Raw genomic sequence first — 25,016 nt, forward strand, 5'->3', positions numbered from 1 at the left:
GCTTATGGGAAAGAAGGCGGTGCGCGCGTGCGGGAGGGCGGAGCAATAAAGTCAAGGGGCGGAGCCCGTGATTGAGCCAAAGTCGGGCGGGAGTGTGAAGATGGCAGCTTCTGAGGAAGAACCGAAGCCCAAAAAGCTGAAGGTGGAGGCGCCGCCAGCGCTGAGGTGAGCGCTGCGCGACGTGGGGAGGAGGGTAAAGACGCTTGCAGCAAGTCAGGGCCAGGTGGGGTTACGCAGCCCCGACGCTGGATGGTGCCCCTCTGCCTACATGGGACCAAAAACGCGGGACCTGCAGCGTTGCCGGCGTGGCCACGATCTCGCCTTGGCGCCTTTCAGTTTTGCCCAGTCGTCTCCTGTTCCAGTGCAGCTCGGGCTCTGGCAGCTCTTGACCAATCACAGCAGCCTGCCAGGGAGCCGAGTCTGCGAGGGGCGCCACGTGCGCGTCCACCCTGGCTGGGTTGGCGCGTCGGGTGGAGATCTGGCCCTAGCAGTGTCCAGGTGCTCTCACCTTCCAGCTGGAAGGAGGCCAGTACCTGTTGTACCCTGGGGCAAAGATATATCTTTTGCGAAGTGTTGCTGAAGGGCGCGTGGACTCTGACAAGCCATCCCCTGGGAAAATCCTCGGCCTGAGCTTCAGACTTCCCCTCCGAGGCTTGGCGGGTGGCGGGTGTAGATGGGGGCAGCATTTTCTTGAATGAATAGGAAAGACTGATTTGGTTTTTGTTCTTAATTTGCGCATTTGATAGCAGCGGAGACAGTTCTGCCCCAGCCGCTGTCGTATGTAATTGATTTTGCTTAGAAGTTGATGTTTCTTTTTACCTTTAGAACGTCGTTTGTGAAAACATTCCTTCCAATAAGTATAAAGTACAGTATACACCATCTTTAATGATTTTGTAATGTTCATTGGAAGCAATGATTTTTCTTACTAAGAATAGATAAAAGTGATTTAAAACTGGCGACTCTGATTATGCAAGACAAATCTCATTTCTTCCAACATTACTCTTCCTCCAAAAGAATGAATTATGATTGGAGACATGGCTTCATTTGGTAGAGCCTCTACCTAGCAAGCTGGAGTCACTGAATTTATACTCCAGTACTGCCAACAACAACAAAAAAAATAAGGCAATTGAGAATTTTTGGGGCCGGATAGTGTGTTCATGCTTTTTTTGGGGGGTCAGTTACGGAGCTTGAACTCTGGGCCTGGGCGCTGTCCCTGCGCTCTTCAGCTCTAGGCGAGCGCTCTATCACTTTAGCCACAGCGCCACTTCCGGTTTTCTGGTGGTTAATTGGAGGGTAGAGTCCCACAGGGACTTTTCTGCCCGGGGTTGGCTTTGAACCGCGATCCTCAGATCTCAGCCTTCTGAGTAGCTAGGATTACAGGCGTGAGCCACTGGCACCTGGCGTTTAATGCTGTTTTGAGTGGAGAAGGACCAAATCTCTTCCAGTGTCTTTAATATGTTCCTACTGCCCCCAAAGTGTTACTGTGCCTCTCTAGTACCAAGAATATTAAAAAAAAAAAAGTAACTCAGATGTCTTATTTTTATTTACTCTTTTGTTGTTGTTGTTTTTTTGGTAGTGGTACTGTGGTTTAAACGTATGCCATGTGCTTGCTAGAAAGGTGTTCCCTACCACTTGAGCCACATTTCTAGCTAACCCTTTCTGTTTGAGTTGTTTTTCCAGTAGACGTTAGTTAAGCCCTGGCAGGCTTAAACTTTGATCCTCCCGTTTATGCTTCCTGAATAGTTAGAATGACCATCACCCAACTTTTATTTATTTACAATTTTTTTGTTGTTGTTGTCTGTTGTGGGGCTTGAACTCTGGGCCTGGGAGTTGTCCCTGAGCTCTTCAGCTCTGCCACTTGAGCCACTGAGCCACTTCTGGTTTTCTGGTGGTTAATTGGAGGTAAGAGTCTCACAGACTTTATTGCCTGGGCTGGCTTTGAACCACGATCCTCAGATCTCCTGAGTAGCTAGGATTACAGGTGTGAGTCACGGCTTGGGGTGCTTCTATTGTTTTGTGAACGTTTTTGCACTGTATGGGTTTAAACTACCATTCTCCTAATCTCTGCCTCTCAGGTAGTTATTTTTTAAGCCTTCAAATTTAGAAAAAAGCCAGGGCTTTAAACAACAACAACAACAACAACAACAAGCAGTCTTGCTACAAAGTCTAAGCTGGCCTCCAGTGCAATCCTACTGCCTCAGCCTCCCAAGTGCTGGGATTGCAAAGATGTGGGGGCAATAAGGTATGATGGCATTCAGGGCTTTTAAATCAGACCTACCAGAGTTTAAGGCATGTACTTATCCTTAAAAAGTATATCCTTTGAGAGGCTTCCACCAAATGGCATGATTCAACTTTTCCCTACTATGCTTCTAAAACACAGACCTTGTATTTTCTCTTAATTAAAAATGCAATGCTGGTGGTTTATTTTCACAATGCTTTCCTATCATATTAGACAGCTCTATGATTTAAAAAGGACAACAAACACTGAAGTCCAAACCAAAAGCATTAAAGAAATAGGAACATGAATGCAAGGCATCTGAGTGCATGTTCATTATTTGACTCTACCCAGCCATGCTTCTGTTTGCTTATGCATCCTTTAAAAGAATAACTACTACTGTTTACTACTCAGATATGTATATGCCAGACACTGTTTCAGCATTTCACATAATATAACTTACCCCTTAACTATCCTATAAGGCTAATGCCATAATTATCTGCATTTTACCAACAAGGAGAAAGGCACAGATTTGTCTTTAGTGTCTGTCTAAAACTTATAAAATTCCTTATGCAATCAAAATTCATTTTATACATACATGTTAACATAGTGTTGCCTTCAGACTCAAAGTCAATGGAGTAGATATTTTGATTACTGGGACAAATCTTAATTGTAGACTCTTGGGATTGGCTGTTTCTATTTTTATTACACTGTAATAGTTTGATTTTCAGAGTTTCACATGATATTTTATTGGGTTGGACTTAGCTGATCTGTGATGACTTGCTTGATAGCAAAGGGTAGCTATCAGTTTTGGTTACCTGTTAAGAAGAATGCTTTATACATTGTATGTCTCATCTATTGTATAGAACAGAAAACAGTCCATTGGGAACAAGTAAATTATTGAGCTGTTTTTGTAGATATTAATGAAAGAATTTAGGATTTTTATCATTTCAGATCTAAGTGTAGTAGTTCTTTTTTTAAATCTTTTAAATTTTAACTTACTTTTATGTATTTATTTTTGCAGACTTAAGTATGCTAGGCAACTGCAATCTTTTTATTACCGAACTATATCCCCAACTTTCTTTTTATGGTTTTAGTATGTCACCAGAAGTTTTTTGTTTTTGTTTTTTGTTTTTAATGGTACTAGGACTTGAACTCAAGGCCTGGCCGCTGTCTTAGCCTTTTGCTCAAGGTTAGCATCCATCCACAGCTCTAGTTGTGGCTTTCTGGAGCTAAGAGTCACAGACTTTCCTGACTGGGCTGGCTTTGATCTTAAGTACTTAGATCTCAGCCTTCTGAATAGCTAGGATTATAGGTGCCTAGCTCTAGGGCAGTAGTTCTTTTTCAGGGTTAAGCGTTCAAAAGCAATCTGAACTACATAATAAGACCCTGGAAAGAAGGAAAGGGAGGAACATAGGGTAGGGAGGGAGGTAGAGAAAGGAGAGAAAAGAAAAGAAAAAAGAATGAGAAAGGAAAAAAGAAAGAAATTGGGTCGGGTTCTATCATGTTTTTAGGTGGGTTTAGGAAGAAGGGAATAGTAAATGAGTGCTATATGCCTATAATAGTTGCTTTATATGTGCTACCTCATTTAAGCCTCTCAGCACCATATGAGGTAGGAATAATGGTCATTGTGTTACAGGTGAGGTATTTAGGGCTGAAAGAATTCAGGAAACATTTTGGGATCTGTTCCCTAGTTGAAGTCCTTCCATGATGACTACCTATATTTAGGACTACTTAGTTGTCTTTCCTTTGGAAATCTTATCCAAGTTCATTTCTACAGCGGTCACCTCTAAGAGAATACTGTGCTTTCCAAGTCGTGGTGAGCACATGCCATGTCTGTTCTCTCTATGTCTTTCAAGTACATGCTATTTTAGGTGAGGTGTTAAAAACTGGGTATATATAGAGCGGAAGGTAGGACCCATTCTCCTGGTACCATTTTCCTGGTGAGAACTAAGTGGGGTTTGGAAAAATGATACCTGAGAATTCTTACAGATGACTAGAAGTTAAGCAAGAGTGAAGTGGGATATCTGCCTTTGAAGGATCATTTGGAGGCAGAGACCCTCTGTTGGTGAGCTGCCTGGTGATTGGCTCGGTGACCGGAGCTGAGGGTGTAGGGGTCCAGGCTTCTTATTGAACACTTTTACATATTTTGTACCTCAGAGCCTAATTTTAACTGTCTATTATGTATCACCATCTGAATGACTTGCTGACCTTGAAAATCACATATACCAAGCCAAATTATCTGTTGTTTAAATTTGCATATTCCCCATGGCTCCTGCACCTGTTAATGATAGCAGGAACCTCACTGTTTGTGACTTTACTGTCTCTTTTGTTTAGATTTTTTGAAAATATATTTTGTAATTGGCATCAATTAGTTGTACAAGATTTCATTTATGCATACAATGTACCTTGATCAGATTCACCCTCTGTCATACTCCCTCATTCCCTTTCCCTATCCCCAAACCGATCTCAACAAGCTTCATTGCTCCATTTTCACACAAAATGTTTAGATTTTGAATTGGCTTCCTAACTAGTAGCTCCGCCTCCACTTTCATGTTCTTTTTATTTTCTTTAGGCACAGCTCTGCTTATTCATTATAGCAAATAATTGTAAGCTCTAGAATTGATTTCAGAAAGCACTGAGTTCAAAAAGCCTATAACTTCCTCTGACATAGCAATTACAGGTTGTTTAAGGTTCATGGTTTTAAGTAATATTAAGAGGGAAACAGCTGCAATTTTCTAATCAGCAAATATTGAGCTCTTCCCAAATACTGCTTCCTAGGCATTTAAGTTCTGTAGACCCTTTTTATTCTTCTATCCTCTACTTCACAGTGGACCCTGTGTTTTAAAATTGGGTAGTAAACCTAGGAACAACAGTGTAAGGACTCTTCCATATCAATAATCTCTTCCATATCACTTTTTTCCTCCTTTACTAAACTTTCTGAAGAGTACTTTTATTTTTTTAAACTGTATATCTGATTCTCAGAGCGGTCTGCAATGAGGATTAAAGAAGAAAAATATATACAACTAGAAAAAGACAAAAACAAATGGGTTCCTATTATATTACATATTGCCTGGTCCTTAGTAGCTGTTAAACTATTTTTTTTACATATAGATGGGCTGATAACCTTCACTTTTCAAAACCCTATACTTTTATTAGTGGAGCCTAAAATTGGGTTTGACTATTTTGGGATTATTGCATGCCTTTTACTTATATTAAATTAGTATTTAATCCTTTAAGATTTAGGTTTTGGGCTATGAAAGAATGGAAAAACAAGACTCTCTGAGATACTTTGTATGAATGCCTTAAGAATGTCCTTTTCTGGGCATTACATATGAGGGCAGAGGAAAGCTTGCATGGATGGTTCTGGGAACCCAGGGACAAGCATGGAGGTTCTTGGAGCTAAGGCTCTAAGAAAAAAATTGAGCATTGAAGAGTGTGTTTCTGACAGGTATAGGCCTAGATTGAGTAGCACTAAATAAAACATGGGTCCAGAATATGGCTCCATTTTTATTTTGTTGATGAAAATCCTGCCTGTGTACAGAATGTTCACAGTTAAGTAGGAGGATAAGAGAACCAAAATTATAAAGAGTTTTCTGGTCAGGATGGAGGTTAAGAACATGATTTCTCAAATTAGACATATGGATGGACTCTTGGTTCTTATTAGTTGGTGATCTTGGGAAAATTGTCTATTTGCCCTAGGCCTCTGCCTTCATGACCATAAAATGCTTCTTTTTTTTTTTTTTTTGCCTGTCCTGGGTCTGGGCACTGTCCCTGAGTTTCTTTTGCCCAAGGCTAACACTCTGCTACTTGAGCCACAGCGCCACTTCGGGCTTTTTCTGTTTATGTGGTACTGAGGAATCGAACCCAGGGCTTCACGCATACAAGGCAAGCACTCTACCAGTTAACCACCTTCCCAGCCCCATAAAATGCATTTAATAACAGTAAGTACTTCATAAGATAGCTGTGAAAGTCTTAATAAATATAAAGTATATGTGCTTAATGAATGCTAGTTGTTATTATTATGGTTTTGTTTGACTAAATAAACCTGTCTCAACTACCCTGTCCCCCGCCCCCTCAATTAAAAAAACAAAGAGTAGAATAGTAATACTCAAGGTAAAACATCTCCAGATACTAACAATGGAGACAGAACATGTAGTTAGATTCTAGATTCCAGAGCTGGTAGAAATAACTACACAAGGAATGGAAGCCAGATACACTGGATGAGACTAGGAGCAGGTCTGCAGTTGGATGAAAGAAGGCTGAACTCATCTGCTCCCTGCTGTTGCTTTTAAAAGCTTTGGACCTGAAGTGAGTACAGAAGTAGCCAATTTGCCAGATGGCTCAGACTCAGGAACTGTAAATTTCCTGCTATCACCTAGTACAAGAGCACCAGCCAGGCTTAGAGGTCATGGGCTGTGTAAGTAGGTGTGGCCCACCTCAAAACTACTAGTAAAAGAGGAGAGAATCTGGGTCTGTAAGAACACAAGAAGTTCCCTTACTTAGAAAAATAGGTGTTGTTTTTTTTAAGCCATAGGATATAGAATTACTCAAAATTTAATAGAAATATTAGAGAGAAGCTGGTGCCGGTGGCTCATGCCTGTAACCCTAGTTACTCAGAAGGTTGAGATCTGTTCAAAGGTTGAGATAAGTTCAAAGCCAGCTCAGGCAGGAAAGTCTGAAAGACTAGCCTTGAGCAAAAGAAGCTCAGGGTATAGCACCCTGGACTAGCACCAAAAAACAAACAAATATAAGCCCTAGAGTTTAAAATGACAATATTTAAAAAAATCCTTCAAAAAACAACTGGTCATAAAAACATGCTATTAATGACAGTCTCCATTGTGTATGCATTTTTGTATTAAAATTGAAGATGCATTTAAAAAACCCACAAAACTCCCCCCTGAAACCCAACATGGTATGAATAAAAAAATAGGTATATAATAGTTACATAAAATAAAGTCAGAGTTTTTGAAGTTAAAACAGTAAAACAAGATAGGCTGCTGGCTTAACTTCTAGACCAGATGTGTTTAGATGGAAAACAAATGAACTGGAACAAAGTATTGGGCTTGGGAGTGGTAGAGCACTTATTTAATATATGTGAGGTCCTGTGTGTGATTCCCAGAAACATAAAGATGAAAAAAAAAATGTACTAAAACTGTAGAGGATTGATATTAATGTGTGTAGAAAGAGTGAAAATTTGGTCACCAAAAATTTAATAGTGATAACTGACTGTCCCAGTGTGCCAGTGTTATCTCTGTTACTCAGATAGCTGAGGCAGAAGGATTGCTTGAGCCCAGGAGTTCAGAGCCAGCCTGTAACATAGTGAGACCCTCCCACCTTGTACAAGTAATAATATTAATATTGATTATATTTAGGGGGAAAGATTGTGAATTTTTGGTACTTTTTAAATTACTTTTTTTTTTGTAACTTTGCCTCATTGAACATGTATATTATTGTTAGGTTTTTAAAAAGAGGTGACCGAGTAAGAACTGAAACTGCACCACGCACGTGGTATTCAGGTAAGGGGTTTATTCAGTAGACCTGCTGGGACCAGGCAAGGTTGGCACTCCACGCGGCTGGCAAAAGAAAAAAAGAGGGCGGTCTGGCGGCGGTTTAGGCCTTATATAGGGTAGGGGGCGGGGAAGGGTGTGTCCAGGTAAAGGGAAGTGGGATCAGGTGGGAGAAAGGTGTGGCCACATCAGGTTAGGATGTGACCTCAGCAGATGCGGACGTGACCTCTTCCAGGTATCCCAGTTGCCTAGGTAACGCAGGTACTGGGCGAGGTCTGTTCGTCGTCCAGGAATGGACCTTACATTCCAGCCTTTTGATAATTATGAAAAAGGGCGAAGACTCTCTCTGGCTACTTCCTGCTGACAAGGGGCGTCGTAGGGGTAAAAGGCTGGGATGTGGTCCATGCTGGGAGAAGGCAGCAGGCTGCAGCTGTCACTTGGGTGTTGATTCCTCGATGAAGTCTGGAGGAGGCGAGTCTGTTGGACGGAGTCTGGAGAAGTTTCATGAGGCATTGACGGAAACCTGAACAAATGGAAACTCTGACAATTTTTAAACCTAGAATGGCTAGCCTTTGAGAGGGAACCTAGAGGGGAGGGTCCCCGGGACCCAGCCTGCGTCACACTCTTCAGGGCACAAGCCAAAAAGTAGAGTCAGTCTGGTGAGTGAATAAGAGCTGACCAGGCAGAAGCGGCGTCCCGACTTCCCCCAGAGCCCTCTAGAGAGAAATGGCCAAGCCCCCAAAGCCAAGCGTCCTCGGCTTCAGAGGTGACCGGCCTTTCAGCTAAAGGCCGTAGGAGCTCTCTGGCGTGGCGCCACGTCTGGACAGAGACTGAGTGACAGAGAGCCGTAGAGTAGTTTCACTCACCAGAGTAGAGAAGTGGTGTGGACGTGGATGTGAAGGCCAGAAATGGTATTGGTGAAAAATCTCGCATGGTGTCAAGGCACTTTGGTTCACACAAAAGGGGTAGTTATTGGGTAGATGAAAAGAACACCATGCGCTATTCAGGCAGGAAAAGAAGTTACTGAACTGTAGTCCCACCCAGCATGGTGGAGAAGCATGGCTGAAAAAGGAAAGGGGGGGGAAGAGAGGTGACCTAGTAGGAGGTGACTGCTTCCTGGTCTGCCAGTTCCATGATGTCTGCAAGAAGTGAGTCTCTTAGATGAAGTCTGGAGGAAGTCTTCTCAGGCAGGGGGCTGAACAAAGATGAAAAGCAAATATATTACTGGAAAGAAAAGATTGGATGTCCATGGCTTGGAGGTGACCTAAGGGATGAGGTAGTGAGGTCTTTGGGGAGGAGAGCAGTTAGCTCAGTGTTACTCACCCGGATCTTCAGGGATGCGAGATAGCCTTACCTTGGTAGGCCCAAGGGGGGAACAGGTGTACCTCGAAGTCAGTGTTGGCATAGAAGGGGCAGGAGCAGGAGACCTTTTTATTCTTGACAGGTGAATCCACTGTGGCTGTCCCTTGAGCTTGACTGCTGTGGGGGTGGTCAGCAGAACCTGGTGAGGGCCTGTCCACTTAGGGTGTAAACCAGATGGATTAAGGGTCTTGAGAAACACTTGATCACCAGGCAAAATTGGGGGAGTGGGAAAGGGGCCTTGATGAGGCTGAGGGAGACACTGGTCAGCATGTTGGCGCAGCATGTGCCTAAGAAAGGTTAGGACGGGAAGGTAGTCTATTAGTGGAGTTTTGGTATTGTCAGTAGGGAAATTACCTAGGAGAAAAGGTCTTCCATACATTAACTCAAAGGGGCTGAGGAAAGTAGGGCTGCGGGGAGAAACACGTAAGCGGGTGAGCGCCAGGGGTAACAGTTCTGGCCAGGATTGTTGGAGCTCTAGAGAAAGTTTAGTAAGTTGTGTCTTAAGGAGCGCGTTAGCTCTTTCAACCTTTCCAGAAGACTGAGGCCTATAAGGAATGTGAAGATTCCACTGGATGTTTAGAGAGGATGCCACCTGTTGGGTCACTTTGGAGATGAAAGCAGGTCCATTGTCAGATTGAAGTGACCTGGGTAAGCCAAACCTAGGAATAATTTCTTTAATAAGGACAGAGGCAACTGTGTCAGCTGTCTCCGACGTTGTGGGATAGGCTTCAATCCATCCTGAAAAGGTATCAACCATAGTTAGAAGGTATTTGAGCCGCTTACATCTGGGCATGTGAGTGAAGTCTATCTGCCAGTCTTCCCCTGGGGTGTGTCCCCGTGCTTGGTGTGTGGGGAATGCAGCTGGTCGGAGACCACCCTGTGAGGAAGTAAGAGAACACGTGGGGCAGGCTTGGGTAATAGCCTTTAGTCGAGTAGTTAGGCTAGGGCAATGGATTAAAGGTTTAAGAAGGTGGGAGAGAGGCTTGTATCCAATATGCAGCGCCTGGTGAACCTGGGAAAGAAAGCTGTCTGCTTGTGTCTCAGGAAGAACAACTCGTCCTTCCAGAGACCACCATCCCTGTGCTTCCTGGGAGGCTCCCTGGTGCATAAGTTCCTCGATCTCCTGTGGGGTATAAGAGGGTTGAATTGAAGGCAATACCAGAAGCAAGGGAGCTGGAAGTTGTCCCTGGAGTTGTCTCTGGGCTGCTAGCTTTGCCTCCCGGTCTGCTTTTGAATTGCCGACTGTAATGGCATCCAATCCTGTCTGGTGTCCTCTGCAGTGGATGACCGCAACCTGTTGGGGAAGGGAAGCAGCTTCTAATAGTTTAAGAATAAGTGAGGCATTAGTTATGGGAGTCCCTTTGGTGGTCAGGAAGCCACGTTCCTTCCAAATTGCTGCATGAGAATGGAGAATATGATAGGCATATTTTGAGTCTGTATAAATATTGATCTTCCGGCCCTTGGCTAGAATTAAGGCCCTAGTTAAAGCTATAAGTTCTGCCTTTTGTGAGGTAGTGCTAGGGGGCAGAGGGCTGCTTTCAAGAATGGTAGAGTTATTAACGATGGCATAGCCCGCAACTCGGCTTCCTGAAGAGGTAGATGTGGAACTGCCATCGATGTACCAGGTGTCTTCTGGGTCAGGAAGAGGAGTTTCCGAGATACCTCTGACTTTGCTATCTGGGCCTTTGAAGGAGAGACTCTATATCCTTTTGTCAACAGGAAGTTGAGGAGGTCAGCTGTATGTTGGCGAGCCAACTCAAAGGAAGGGCTGCAAAGCAAAAGATCATCCACATACTGGAGAACAATGCTAGGAGACACCTGAAGAGAGAGGAGATCCTTTGATAAAGCCTGTCCAAAGAAATGGGGACTGTCTCGAAACCCTTGAGGGAGGACCGTCCAGGTCAGCTGTTGTGCCCTTGAAGTGTCTGGGTCCACCCAAGTAAAAGCAAAGAAATCTTGGCAGTCAGGATGCAGGGGGATTGTGAAGAATGCATCCTTGAGGTCCAGCACCGAGAAGTGGGTGGTACCAGGAGGTATCTGTGAAAGGAGAGTATATGGGTTAGGCACAACAGGATGAATGGGAAGGACTGCAGCATTAATAGTGCGCAGGTCCTGGACTAGGCGATAGGTCCCATCAGGTTTAACTACTGGCAGGATAGGGGTGTTAAAGGGGGAGTTAGTGGGTCTGAGAAGTCCTTGTTTAAGAAGGCGAAGGATGATGGGTTTTAAACCTTGCCTGTGCCTAAGGGAAATGGGGTATTGGGAAGTACCAGGGAAATGGGTAGGGTCTTTAAGTTTAATGAGGACAGGAGTATGGTGTCTAGCCATAGTAGGAGTGGAAGTATCCCAGATAAGAGGGTTGACAAGATCTGGAGGTAAAGGGAAAGGATTTAGTTGGGAAGTTACAGGTGGAGGTTCATCTAAAGACAAAAGTAGAACAGGTGTGGGCTGTTTGGGGATATGGAATGAAAGGGAGACCTGAAATTTAGAGAGCAAGTCCCTTCCTAGGAGTGGGGTAGGACAGTGAGGTAGGATTAGGAAGGAGTGTGAAAAAGGAAAGTCTTCTATTTTACATGATACTGGTCCCGTAGTTGGGGGACAGGTAGGTAGGCCATCTACACCCACCACCGAGATCTGGGAGGGAAAAGTCTTGCCTGTATATTGACATAGCACCGAGTAAGTCGCTCCCGTATCCAAGAGAAAAGATATTAACTTACCGGCTACATAGAAACACACCCTGGGCTCCGTCATTGTGATGGTCTGGTTGTTGGGAGCAGGTGGCCCTGGGCACCTTCATTCTGTAGCCAAGCAGAAAATCTCCGACCGGTCTGGCTCCGCCTGCCTGGGTGGGCGGGGTGGGGGAGGGGCTGGCCTACCTTGTGGAGGTGAGGAGGGGCAATCGACTCCCCAATGTCCTTGTTGTCCACACCTTGGGCAGGGTCCAGGTGGAGGTCGTGGTGAGGGACAGAATTTCGCCCAGTGGCCCTCTTGCCCACACTTGAAGCATGCTCCAGGTGGTGTTTGTTGGGTGCGTCTCCTCAGAGGAGGCCGGATGGCAGCAGCCAGGATTTGATAGTTTTCCCTCTCACGGGCTGTCTTATCGGCAATCTCCTGTTCCTCTCGATTATTGAAAACTTTAAATGCCATACTCACCAGATCTCGTTGAGGGGTCTGAGGACCGTTCTCAGCCTTTTTTAACTTTTTTCTAATATCGGGGGCTGATTGGGCAATAAAATGAGTATTGAGAACCACCTTAGCCTCTGGTGACTCTGGGTCCAGCCTTGTATAGCGCTGGAGCGCTACTGTAAGGCGTTCAAGAAATTCCGCCGGGTTTTCATTGGGCCTTTGAGTAATGTGGTTTAATTTGTCGTAATTAACAGGAAGATAGGCTGCCTTTTGAAGGCCAGCCACTAAGCAAGTTATCATCCTATTTCTGCTTTCCCGCCCAGGAGCATTATGTTGATAATTCCAATTGGGCTCTTCCCTAGGCACAGCTGTTGCTCCCACTGGAAAGTTAATATCTAGGCGGTGAGCTTCATCGGCATGTGCCTGGGCTGCAGTCCACACCCTTTCTTTTTCCTCAGCAGTAAGGGTAGAGGATAGCATTAGATATATGTCCTGCCAAGTAAGGTCATAGGTCTGAGCCAGGTTCTTAAACTGCTTGACATAATTATTAGAATCTTGGGCATAAGATCCCAGCCGCTTCTCAATCTGAGCAATATCAAACATTGAGAATGGCGCATGCACCCTAATTACACCTTCAGCCCCTGCCACCTCTCGCAAAGGGCACAGGGGGTCTGGTGGAGGTTGTGTGCCACCAGTGCGAGACCGGGTGTGAGCTGCAGGGGGGGAGGAGATAGAGGGTGAAGGAGAGGAGAGTGAAGAAGGTGGGGAAGGCACCAGATGCTCAGCAGGAAGAGGGGCAGAGTCAAAAAGAGGGTCAGGCACCTCAGGCTCCGGAGGGAGCCCTGCGCTAGAGTTGGGTTCTCCACGTGCCAGGAGGAGTGGAAAGGCCGGGCATGATTGGCATAGGGCCGGGTTGTCCCGGAGAGCAAAGAATGGCTGAATATGAATGACCTCAGACCATTTACCATTACGACGGCAAAAATCGTCTAAATCTCTGAGAATGACATAGTCCAAAGTCCCATCTCTGGGCCATCGAGAACGATTATCCAGTTGGTACTGTGGCCAAACTTGAGTGCAATAATAAATCAGGCGTTTCTTGTCGATGCAGTCAATAGACAAGACGTCCAGGGAACGCAGGAGGCATTTCAATGGAGTTTCCTCCTTTGGGCGTGACTTACAACAACCCATTAGAAATGCAAAAGAGAAAAACGTAGGGGGAAAAATTTAGTGAGTGAAGGAGGGCTTACTGAATGGAAGCGGTGTCCCAATTTACCACCGAGCCCTCTAGAGAGAAGTGACAAACAACCGGAGTCAAGTAAAGGCCTAGTAGGTTCTCCGGCGTGGTATCTGTAAAGAGACTGAACGACAGAGACCCCTTAGGGAGCAGGTCACTCACCAAAATGTAGAAGTGTCGAGGAAGATGCAGAGGCCAGCAATAGAATTGATGCACTGTGTCCGCAGCAGATAGACGGGTTCATAAAAGGCCGTCAGAACTGTGGGTATTCCTCAGAGCAAAAAGGGAAAAACAAAAATGAAAAAAAGAAAAAAAACAGAGAGGAATCTCGGCTGTCCTGACTTTAAGCCCTTTATCCGAGTCACGGCACCATTTATGTTAGGTTTTTAAAAAGAGGTGACCGAGTAAGAACTGAAACTGCACCACGCACGTGGTATTCAGGTAAGGGGTTTATTCAGTAGACCTGCTGGGACCAGGCAAGGTTGGCACTCCACGCGGCTGGCAAAAGAAAAAAAGAGGGCGGTCTGGCGGCGGTTTAGGCCTTATATAGGGTAGGGGGCGGGGAAGGGTGTGTCCAGGTAAAGGGAAGTGGGATCAGGTGGGAGAAAGGTGTGGCCACATCAGGTTAGGATGTGACCTCAGCAGATGCGGACGTGACCTCTTCCAGGTATCCCAGTTGCCTAGGTAACGCAGGTACTGGGCGAGGTCTGTTCGTCGTCCAGGAATGGACCTTACAATTATGATTCTTATTTTGAGCCTGGAGAAACTTAATGTGCCTTGAATATGTAAACAGCTAAGTGCTGAGTGGCTGGCTAAGTATCACCTTTGTAGAATGGATCTCTGGGATTCCTTATACATATAAAACTTTGTAAGGGAATTCTTATGACATCAGGTTGTAATCTCAGAACTCTAGAAACTGGAAGGTTGTTTTTCTTTTTTCTTTTTTTGAAGTTTGAAATGAATTATTTGGCAATGAAATGAGCTGTATTAGTTAGTCTGACATACATATACTCTGCTCTAGAAATATGGGAGTGTCAATGGCATGCTACAAATTCTGCCTGAGCATTTTGGAAAATATGTTAACACACACACATTGTCAGCCTTCCTAGAGCCTGAAAAGTTCTAAATTCTAAAACATACCTGGCTTCAGATCCAAGAGAGATTGTAGCCCTTTATTAAATATTTAAATATGGTCAGTTTAGAAAGTTTGGTATTAGCAGAAACAATGATTTCTCACCAGTCAATTGTTGGATTTTTTTTCCTTCCATTTTCTAGTCTGCACTTTGTAAAAACAAAATAGATGTTTATTTCAAGATGTTTTTTGGTGCACTTTACCATATTCATTGGGTTATTTGGCATTTTTTTCTCCTTAATAGTAAGTGATTAAGGAGAAGACTGTTGCTCTGAACTTTGGAAGTCTGCTTTACAGAAGTGATAGTAACTGATGTTTCACATAGTACTTGAGAAAATAACTTTTCTGAATACTTCCCAAAGCTGATTTTGAGTTGTTGCCCTTGTGTATGTATTATTTCTGATGTTTTATTCTTTTGGGTTTTTTTCTTTTATTCTTTTGGTTTCTCTTAAAATTGGTTCATAAAGTTCTGATCTAGAACACAACTAGCTTTCAATGAGAACATATGAATTTCATTTGCATTTTGGCTTTGGTTGCATGCATGCCGATTTCCATATTTTTTCTAGAATGAAGATGCTATGTATAGCAATTACTATGTAAGAAATTGTTGCCTTCTCAAGCACTTGGTAATTGGATTAATGAGATCCATTCTGTCAGCACGCTATATTTAAACTCTGAAATTTTGCTGTTACCTGAAGGCACAGGATTACAGATATGAAGGTAATTTGTGATCTTTAGTCATTCACCAAATTAGGGAATTATCAAAAATTTTATTTGAGTGGTAAGATGACTACTTGTCTTTTAGAGGTTGAGGCTGGGCTTTGTTCCATTCTTGTAGTGGCCTTTTGTGTTTCTGATTCTGTTGACTCACCTAATTGGGAAGTCCATCTATAAGTATGGTTCTATGGGAGTGCATATCTTGCTTATATTTTGTTCTGGTACTGGATTTATTTCTCAATATACTGTTTCAGTAAGAGGAAAAAAATCTCATAAGTCCAAAGGCACTTTTTCCACCTTCATCAGTTTTGAGAGAATCCTGAGCAGCCCTACTTAGATTACATACCTATCATTGAACCATTTGCTGTATCAAAGGTTACAATTTTGGCTAATTTTGCAACATTATCACTCACTCTCCTAAGTCTGTTGTGGTGATAGTGTGTAATGTAAGTGTTTGTGTATCTGGGGGACCAGAGTATAGGCAGTGTTCATATATGTGGGGAAACTTGATGAGATTTGAGAGAGGCACTGTAATCAGCATCTCTACCTAGACCTTGTAGAATGAGGAGGCACATGGTGTCATATAATATATAATCGATAAATATATTGTGGAAAATCTATTTTAAAACAGCCTTCGAGGACTTGGGGGGAGAGAAGCGTGGCTAAAGTGGCTCTGAGTTCAAATCCTATTCCTGCCAATTACCTCCTCACCCCACCCAAAGTTACAACCTTCCTCCTTTCCAACTCCCTTCTCCTTCAAATAAATCAAACACAAAGTTTTGTTCCTCAAGGTCTAGGTGAGGTCTTTTATCTTGATAAAATTCTTACTCAGCCTGGAAATGGCTTCTGTGCTGTTTGTACTCTCCACGTTGCAGTATGCAGTATGCACCTGTCCCACCTAAAGTAAGGAAACTGGTTGAATAATGCTTTGTGCCTTGTAACTGATCATTTCAATATAACAGGCTCTAATGTTTGGTTGAATTAATGAATTCTTAAGACCTTAAAGACATCTTAATGTTATATTTATAGCACTTAGTGGTGCAAAATAGATTTGTATATTTGCTGTAAAAACTTAGCTCTTTATGACCTTACCTTAAATATTTCATGGTTCTTTGACCATTTGTTTTCTGTGTTATACAGAGTGAGTCTGTGTACAAAAATCAAACTGGTATTGGAGGACAGTACAGGCAAGAGGAAAACAGTTCTAGGTTGCATATCTGTTCTTTATGGTGACTACAAAGAGCTATCATTGACTAGGGTGAGCAGTTTTGTAATGTCTCTGGGGAAAACCCCTCAGATCAAATCTACTTTTCCTAGTTCTCACCCCATCCCCACCCCTTTGGCTTTGTGTTTACTATGCAAATACTCACTCTTTGGCTCCAGCCACGCTGCCAGGCCTTTTTTGGCTCCATTTTTGTCTGGGTTGGCTTGGAATGAAATCCTTGATTTATGTTTGTGCTATAGCTGGGATGACAGTTGCATACTGCCACACCTAGCTTTTTCCATTGAGATAGTGTTTCTTGAACATTTTGCCCTGCTGTCCTTGAACCTCTGTCTGCTGATTTCAGCTAGGATTAAAAGTCTGAGCCAGGCAAACAGTAACATTTTGTTAAAGCCCTCTGGCCAGTGTTTTGTTTTTCAATGTAGTAGAGCTGCTTATTTGGTGGAGTGGATTTTCTAGAAGAGTGGATTTACAAAGATCTCAGTGACTGGTCAAAATGATAAGTCTCTTTCCTCTGAGTTAATTAGAACTTCGGAAAGCAATGATGGTCAGCAGTGTTCTGAATTTAGTATACTGTGTAACACAATGTGTTATGTAACTAATAACTTAGTATTAGCTATAAGTGGTCTGATCTTTTCCCACCTTTCCCTCCCACTTTCCCTCCCTCCCTTCCTTTCTCTCTTCCTCCTTCCTTCCCTTCCTTCTATCTTCTTTTCCTCCCTCTCTTCCTCCATTCCTTTTCTCTTTTTCCCCTTGAGATAGGATCTTGCTAAATATAGAGCTCAGGCTGGCCTCAGCTCTCCATCCTCTTGCCTCAATCTTCAGAATGCTGAGATTATAGATAATGCACCACCATTCCTGGCCACAAATAGTCTTTTAAAAGACTACTTACTGACTTATGCAGAGAGGTTCACTTGAAAACAAGATGGAGCAAATGAATCAAATAAAAATGTTTGAAATTTTCTCAAATTCCTTTAATCTTGATAAACTAAAATAAACTGTTTTACTCTCTAACCCATGAAACTGAAGTCTGAAGAACCATCTGATAGAAATACAAGAAGATTATCCCCTTTACAAATAAACAGTCCACATGTGTTTTGTCTTTGAAGTTAGCCACATTAGAGATTGCCACTTGAGCTACATCCCAACCTTTTATACTTTATTTTTCAGATAAGGTCTTGTTGTTTTGCCCATAGCTGGCTTTGGATGACAATTCTGCCTATGTACCACAGCCTGCCTTATTTGTTCAGTTGGCATCTTACTTTTTTTTTGTACTGGGCTGGCTTGAACACTCCTACTTCCCAATATCTGCTTGTAGAGTAGCTGGAATAAAAGGAGTGAACCTTTGTGCCTGGCTTGTGAAACTGCTTTTCTTTAGTAGAAGTGAGACCTTAGTTATCATTTTTAATTCTTAGTTTGGCCATAAAATCATAGGAAGATTGCCAGATTATACTTGTGGTTTTGTCTTTGTCTTTTTAGCATGGTAACCTGGATAAGGCATATTGAGGCATATGTTAATATATGCTAACAACATACTTTATCTTATCTGTTTTACTTAGAACTTGCTCATCCAAATGTATGAAATTAGAATATTAAATTTGAGTTATAATAGAACATGGTTACATTATAAATCAAGCAGTAATTAGATGTTTAGTATTAAAATAGTAGGGTTAGATACCTTGGATTGTGGTGGAGTATAGGATCTTCATGTTGTAAAATAGACTTTGGGTGTGTTTATCCTTATTTTGAAACTTTCTGCAGAGAAATATGATGATTTCTATATTGGCAGTTACAGATACTTGTCATTACTTAATCTCCTCCCTATGTAGCATTCTTCCCCTGTATTCAGTACAAATAAGAGGAGTACATTTTTCCACTACTGGGGAAAAACAAAAACAAACAAAAACATAGAGACCTGATACCTCTGACCTCTGTTCTTGGTGACGCATGATTACATTCATGAGATGGCTTTTAGTGTCCTGTAGAAGTAGAAGACTGTTTTCTTGAAAAGTTGGCCAAGATGTTGCTTCTTTAACTCAGAAAACATGTTGGGGCAGATTCTCAGCTTTTTCCAGAAGCTGCTTTGATATTTTCAAAGACTGTTTGGGAATGAGCATAGGGAAGGATGTGGGAGATGGCTGAGTGAAAATTCCTAAGGAGGGTGGGAAATGTTCCCTTCTAGAGCTTAGTTCCTGCATATCACAGTGGGTGTTGAGTATGAAAACAGCAAGCTGATCTCAAGATCTTCCAGATGTGAATTTGAAATGGTAGTTCTAGAGTCTGGTGGAAAGGATCCAGTGGTTAAGGGTGCCTCCCTAGCAGGAGCAAGGTACTGAATTTAAACCCTAGAATTAAAAGGAGAAAAAAAAAACATAAAAAAGAAAAAAAGATGATGATTCAGTTTCATGTGACTTTTTTTTGAAACGTATTTTAGAGTCAGATTGTTAGTGTCTAATGAGGGTAAAGTTAGAGTCTAATGTTTATGTCATGCAGTTCAGAGAATTGATTCCCAGAAAGGTTAAGTTATATCAGTAGTGGAACACATCTACTTACTTAGTACCTTCTAAGTCGTTTTTTTTGGTCCATTGGGGGCTTGAACTCTGGACCTGGGCACTGTCCCTCAGCTCTTCAGCTCAAGGGGAATGCTCTACCACTTGAGCTGCAGTGTCACTTCCGGTTTTCTATTGTGGTTTATTGGAGATAAGAGTCTCATAGACTTTTCTGCTGGGGCTGGCTTTGAACTATGATCATCAGATTTCAGCCTTCTGAGTAGCTAGGATTACAGGCGTGAACCATCGGTGCCCTGCTACCTTGTACATTTTTTTGTGTGTGTGTGCTGGTCGTGGGGCCTGAACTCTGGGTCTGGGCGCTGTCCCTCAGCTTTCAGCTCAAGGCTAGCGCTCTACCACCTGAGCCACAGCACCACTTCTGGCTTTTTCTGCTTATGTGGTGCTGAGGAATTGAACCCAGGGTCTCGTGCATGCAAGGCAAGCACTCTACCACTGAGCCACCTTCCCAGCCCACCTTGTACATTTTGATAACAGGCCTTATACCTTGTTCTAGACTTTGGAGTACAAAATGAAGTATCAGTTTTCCTAGGAGCATTTAAAGGTGAGAATAATCAAAGATGATAAGTACTTTACTTACATTTTCTTACTGATCTCTCTAAGGCCACCAGATGACTTATTTTAGCTGAGGAAATAAATCAAGAAGGTGAAGAGTCCCACAGTGGAGCACCTTGTACATTTATGACTTCTGACTCAGCCTTGACATTACACTATGAATATACAAACTGAGAAGTTGTGTGAATTCTACAAGTGCTAGATAAGCACACTATTTAAGGAAGTCCTGTGGCAATGTGTGTTTAGATTTTTACCTTTTTTCTTACATATTTGTAGTCTCCTTCCCTAGGAATAAACATTCTCTTGTGAAATATATTTAATTATGTACTTTATAAATGGACTCATTCATTGAGCTTGAAATTTGAGCAGACTTTTTTATTAACAAATATTGTGCAAACTAATTTTGCTTATGTTTTAGAGTAAAAATGTTCTATTTAAGGGACAATTCTTAATAAGTTTTAATTGATAAAACAATTTGAGTCTTATGACTTTGGAGTTACTGTTAAAAAAATAAGATAATCATTACTATTTTGCAGATGAAAAACTCAGGCTTAGAGGGTTTAATATGCCCAAGTTCACATAGTAAATGATGAGATAAGGTTCAGACTAGTTGTCTCATTTTAATATTTTTAGCAATATTTTGCAATTTTCACAAATCAAACAAAATTCAGTGATTTGTAGTAAAAAAAATTAAACAGGCTCTTTTCTTCAAGAAGTATTCCTATATTATACATGGAACAATTACTAGTAATCGTCTAAAAAGCTTTTAATCTTTTAATACTATTAATACTTTAAATCCTATAAAAAACATTCTACCAACTCTGAAATGGCAGCAATGGGAAGGCTTTTTTCAATTGAAATGACCATATCAACAGTTAGCTTTGAACCTCATATAGTTTATAGAAAGTAACCTTTGTCAGTAGGTGGTTACACACCTGTAATCCCAGCATTAAGGAGGCTGTAGCAGGACTATTTCCAGTGTAAGGCCAGCCTTGGGTACAAAATGAGGGTCTGTCTCCATACAAATAACAAACAAATCTACCTAATTAAATAATGAATTAACTAAATAACTAAAAAATCAACTGTGATATGATGGGATGTTTAGTTAGCCTGTTGTTAAGAATAGGATTGTAACATTTCTTTAAATATATCTGATATTCTAAACCTCAATTTTATATAGCTAAGCTTAGGAAAAAAAGGAAGTGGAGGAAGGGAAGTGTAGATTTGTATACAGAATGGGGAAATACAACATATGGTTAAAAATAGAGAAAAGTCATTTCCTCTTGGCTGATGTGATTTCTTCATCTCTCATGTACCTTTTTAGCGTTCACTTAGCTCTTAAGTATATGACCTTATGAGAAACTTCTGATTATGAACTTTAATACCTGCTGGCTGTTAGCATGGTAAAAGGAAAGAGTTTCAGATTAGGAATACCTAGATTCTAATTAACTTTTTTGTCTAGTGTATAGTATAGACTATTTTTTCAAACTAGATTGTGAATTAATTTGTGTTATACAACGTAAAATAGAAATAGAGAAATCATGTGTGTGTGTGTGTGTGTGTGTGTGTGTGTGTGTGTGTGTGTGTGTTTACACTGAGGCTGAGGCAGGAGGATCAAAAGTTTGAGGCCAGTCTATATAGTGAGATCCTACTTAAGAAAAGAGGGAAGAGAAGAGAGAGGGACAGGAGGGAAAGAAGGAACGGAGGAAGGGAGAGAAAGAGAGAGAGGGAAAGGGATAGAGAATAAAAAATACCAATATAAGTAAGAATGCTTTGAGCTAGCTATATGTATTGGATACAGAGTTGAATGGCAATGTAAAATAGACTTTTCACAGTGAATTTGATGTCCTGTCCTCAAATTTAGCAGCTTAATGCAATTATTTTGTTAGATTTCACGATTTTGTGATTTAGTTGTTACAGAAATGAACTGAATTAGATTTCCAAACTTTTAATTCTGTTATTGCCCTTTGAAAGATGATTTTGTGTGTATGTATGTGTGTGCACGCACATGCATGTGCGTGTGTAGGATCAAATGTAGAGCATAACACTGGGCTACTATACCCCTAACCTCCGAAAGCGGATTACTTTTAATAGTGTTTTCCCCCTACTTTGGGAAATAGATCTATTTTTAGTTTAAATTTCAGTTTAGGTACTGTATTTTCCTGTACAATATTGATAACTTTATGTTGTTGAAGAAATGGTTTAAAGCTTGAAGGTTCTGTAATGTCTTAAATTTGCTCCCTATCACTACCTAAAAGGTCTATACAGTATAGCATACAATTGGAGCTGCCTTACAGTGCCTGAAGACTACATTTGGTCTTAGTTCCTCTCTTAATTGCCATTCAATCAGACTGTTAAATTTTTGTTGAAATTTGAAAGAAATTTGGGCTAAAGTGATGGCTCAAGTGGTATGGCACCTGTTTAACAAATTCAAACTGTAGTACTACCAAAAAAAAAAAAACTCTTGAAAAAAGTGAGAAATCTATTCTCTCTATGCTCCCTCCTCCACAAACTCCTTCTTTTTAAAATAATGATATTATGCTACTAGGTAGCCCAGATTGACCTTAATAAACTCTCTATCTCCTGCCTCAGTCTGCTGGATTACATGTGTGTTCCACCATACCACACTAAGGAAAACTTTTTAGATAATGGTTCTGTTATATGAAAACAATCAAGTAGAAGTGAATTTAAAAAAAATTAAAATTAAAATTAAAATGGTATATTTTGTTAGAGAATACATTTATTTTTACCCTTATGTGGAAATGGTAAGTAGTAGGAGTTAGACATAATAATAAAATTTTTTATTGTCAAGGTGATGTACAGATGTGTTACAGTTATGTAAGTAAGGTAATAAGTAATTTCTTATCAAACTTGTTACCCTTCCCTCAATTTTCTCCTTCCCAACCCACACAACCTCCCCCTCCAAGTTGTACAGATTATTTCCATTATATTATCTTGTGAATATGGCTGTTGCATTGGTTCCCCCCTTGTCCTTTGTCTTACCATTCTGTTGTTCCTGTTTCCTTCCCTAATTCAGATAAATGTATATACAATACCAGGATATCAAATTCAAATACAATGACAACAGGGAATATACCACATATAGTACATGAAAACAATAACAAAACAAAGAAAAATCTCTTCTGTCCATGTCTTCATTTCGCTTAGCATCATCTTATATGGTCATATGTACATATTTATTGAGCTATTCTGCTTGTCTGCTAAAATTATCCTAGATGTATACTATTGATTGCAAAGAAAGGAAATCATGGGACTTTGTTTGGGTCTGGTTTACTTCACTTAATATGATTTTTTCCAAGACTTTCCATTTTCTTACAAATGGGGCAGTGTCATTTTTTTCTGATGGAAGCATAGAATTCCATTGTGTGTGTGTGTGTGTGTGTGTGTGTGTGTGTGTGTGTGTGTGTGTGTGTGTGTGTGTGTGTGTGTGTGTATACACCACAGTTTCTTGATCCATTCAAGGGGTATCTGGGTTGGTTCCATATCTTAGTTACGGTGAATAGTACTGTGATAAACATACTTATTGCTGGTAGCTTTTACCTTGTTTGAGGTCATTTGGGTAAATGCCCAGAAGTGGGATTGCCGGGTCACAGAGGAGCTCTATGTTTAGTCTTTTGAGGAACTTTGATACTGCTTTCCAGAGTGTTTGAACAAGTTTATACTCCCACTAACAGTGCAATAGCATTCCCTTTTGGCCACATCCCATCCAGCATCTGTTGTTATTAGATTTCTTGATTATAGCCATTCTAACTGGGGTGAGGTGGGATCTCAATGGTGTGTGTGTGTGTGTGTGTGTGTGTGTGTGTGTGTGTGTGTGTGTGTGTGTGTGTGTGTGTGTGTGTGTGTGTGTGTGTGTGTGTGTGTGTGTGTGTGTGTGTGTGTGTGTGTGTGTGTGGTGGGATCTCAATGGTGTGTGTGTGTGTGTGTGTGTGTGTGTGTGTTTTCCGGTTGTGGGGATTGAAGTTTGGGCCTGCGTTCTACTGCTTGAACCACAATGTCACTTCCGGTTTTCTAGTGGTTTATTGGAGGTAAGAGTTTCACAGACTTTTTTCCCTGGTCTGGCTTTGAACGGGGATCCTCAGATCTCAGCCTCCTGAGTAGCTAGGATTATGGGCATGAACCACCAGTACCTGGCTTTCAATGTTGTTTTGATTTGCATTTCTTTTATGGCCAGGGATGTTGAGCATTTTTCATGTGTCTATTGGCCATCCTTATTTCCTTTTCAGATAAATCTCTCTTTAAGTTTTTTTTTTTTTTTTTTTTAAGGTCATGGGGCTTGAACTCTGTGTCTGGGCACTGTCTCTCAGCTCTTCAGCTCAAGGAGAGCACTCTACTACTTGAACCATAACTCCACTTCTGGTTTTCTGGGTGGTTTATTAGACATGAGTCTCATGGACTTCTCTGCCCAGGCTGGCTTTGAATAGTAATCCTCAGATTTCAGCCTCCTGAGTAGCTAGGATTACAGGCATGAGCCACCTGCACCCAGCTTCTCTTTAAGTCTTTAGCCAGCTTATTAATAGGGTGGTTGTTTGCTTTGAGGATTTGTTTTTGGGGGATTTAATCTTTTAAGTTCTAAGTATATTTTGGATATGAGGCCCTTGTCTGTTGTATGGCTAGTGAAAATCTGTTCCCAATCTGTGGGCTTTCTATTGATCTTGCTAGCTATGTCCTTTGCCATGCAGAAGCTCTGCAGTTTAACACAATCCAATTTGTCCAACCTTTCTTTGATTTGTTGTGTTTCTGGGTCTTTATTAAGAAAATTTTGTCCTGTACCAAGGAGCCCTACAGTTTCTCCTGTTCTTTCCTGTACTGTTTTCAGGGTATCTGCTTTTACTTCAAAGTCTTTGATCCATTTGGAGTTGATTCTGGTGCATATATAAGGATCTAGCTTTAGTTTTCTACAGCTGTTTAACTAATTTTGCCAGCAGCATTTACTGAGGAGGCTGCTTTCTTCCATCCTATTTTTTTGGCTCCCTTATCAAAGATTAGGTCACTATAGGTCTGTGTGTTGTTTCTAGGTCTTCAGTTCTTTCCATTGGTCCTCAGGTCTGTTCTTGTGCCAGAACCAAGCTGTTGATTACTATGACTTTGTAATAGAGTTTGAAGTTTGGTATTGATATTCCTTTAGCACTGTTGTTTCTGCTAAGGATTGTTTTTGCTATTAGTGCTCTTTTACTTGAACTTGGCTTGAACTTGGGGCCTGAGCACTTCGAGTCACAGTACCACTTCTGGTTTTTTGGTGGTTAATTGGACTCTCCTGTCCAGGCTGGCTTTGAACTGGGATGCTCAGATCCTGAGTAACTAGGATTACAGACATGAGCTTCCGACACCTGGCTAAGAATTACATATTATTTT

The 25,016-nt window shown here is 41.6% G+C and overlaps 1 protein-coding gene and 1 long non-coding RNA gene across 5 annotated transcripts in view; one reads left to right on the forward strand and one right to left on the reverse strand.

The window, feature by feature from the left end:
• The first annotated feature begins 62 nt into the window (after window positions 1–62).
• Adk (adenosine kinase) overlaps window positions 63–25,016 on the forward strand; it is a 424,911-nt gene continuing 399,957 nt past the window's right edge. For 2 of the 4 annotated variants that reach the window (XM_070020633.1, XM_070020634.1), the window contains exon 1: window positions 63–165. In XM_070020633.1, coding sequence (XP_069876734.1) covers window positions 101–165 — 65 coding nt within the window. In that variant the 5' untranslated portion in view covers window positions 63–100. Of the gene's footprint in view, window positions 166–6,457; window positions 6,527–25,016 lie in introns of those variants that run through there. The other 2 variants (XM_070020636.1, XM_070020637.1) reach the window with 2 other exon arrangements.
• Window positions 7,725–9,602, reverse strand: LOC138825686 (uncharacterized). The gene is made up of 2 exons (XR_011371490.1): window positions 8,592–9,602; window positions 7,725–8,216 (listed from the first exon to the last, which is right to left on the reverse strand). It is a non-coding gene; the product is annotated as an uncharacterized lncRNA (long non-coding RNA).

This window comes from Dipodomys merriami, unplaced genomic scaffold, assembly GCF_024711535.1.
Source record: "Dipodomys merriami isolate MVZ:Mamm:240054 unplaced genomic scaffold, mDipMer1.0.p SCAF_14, whole genome shotgun sequence".
NCBI lineage: Eukaryota > Metazoa > Chordata > Mammalia > Rodentia > Heteromyidae > Dipodomys > Dipodomys merriami.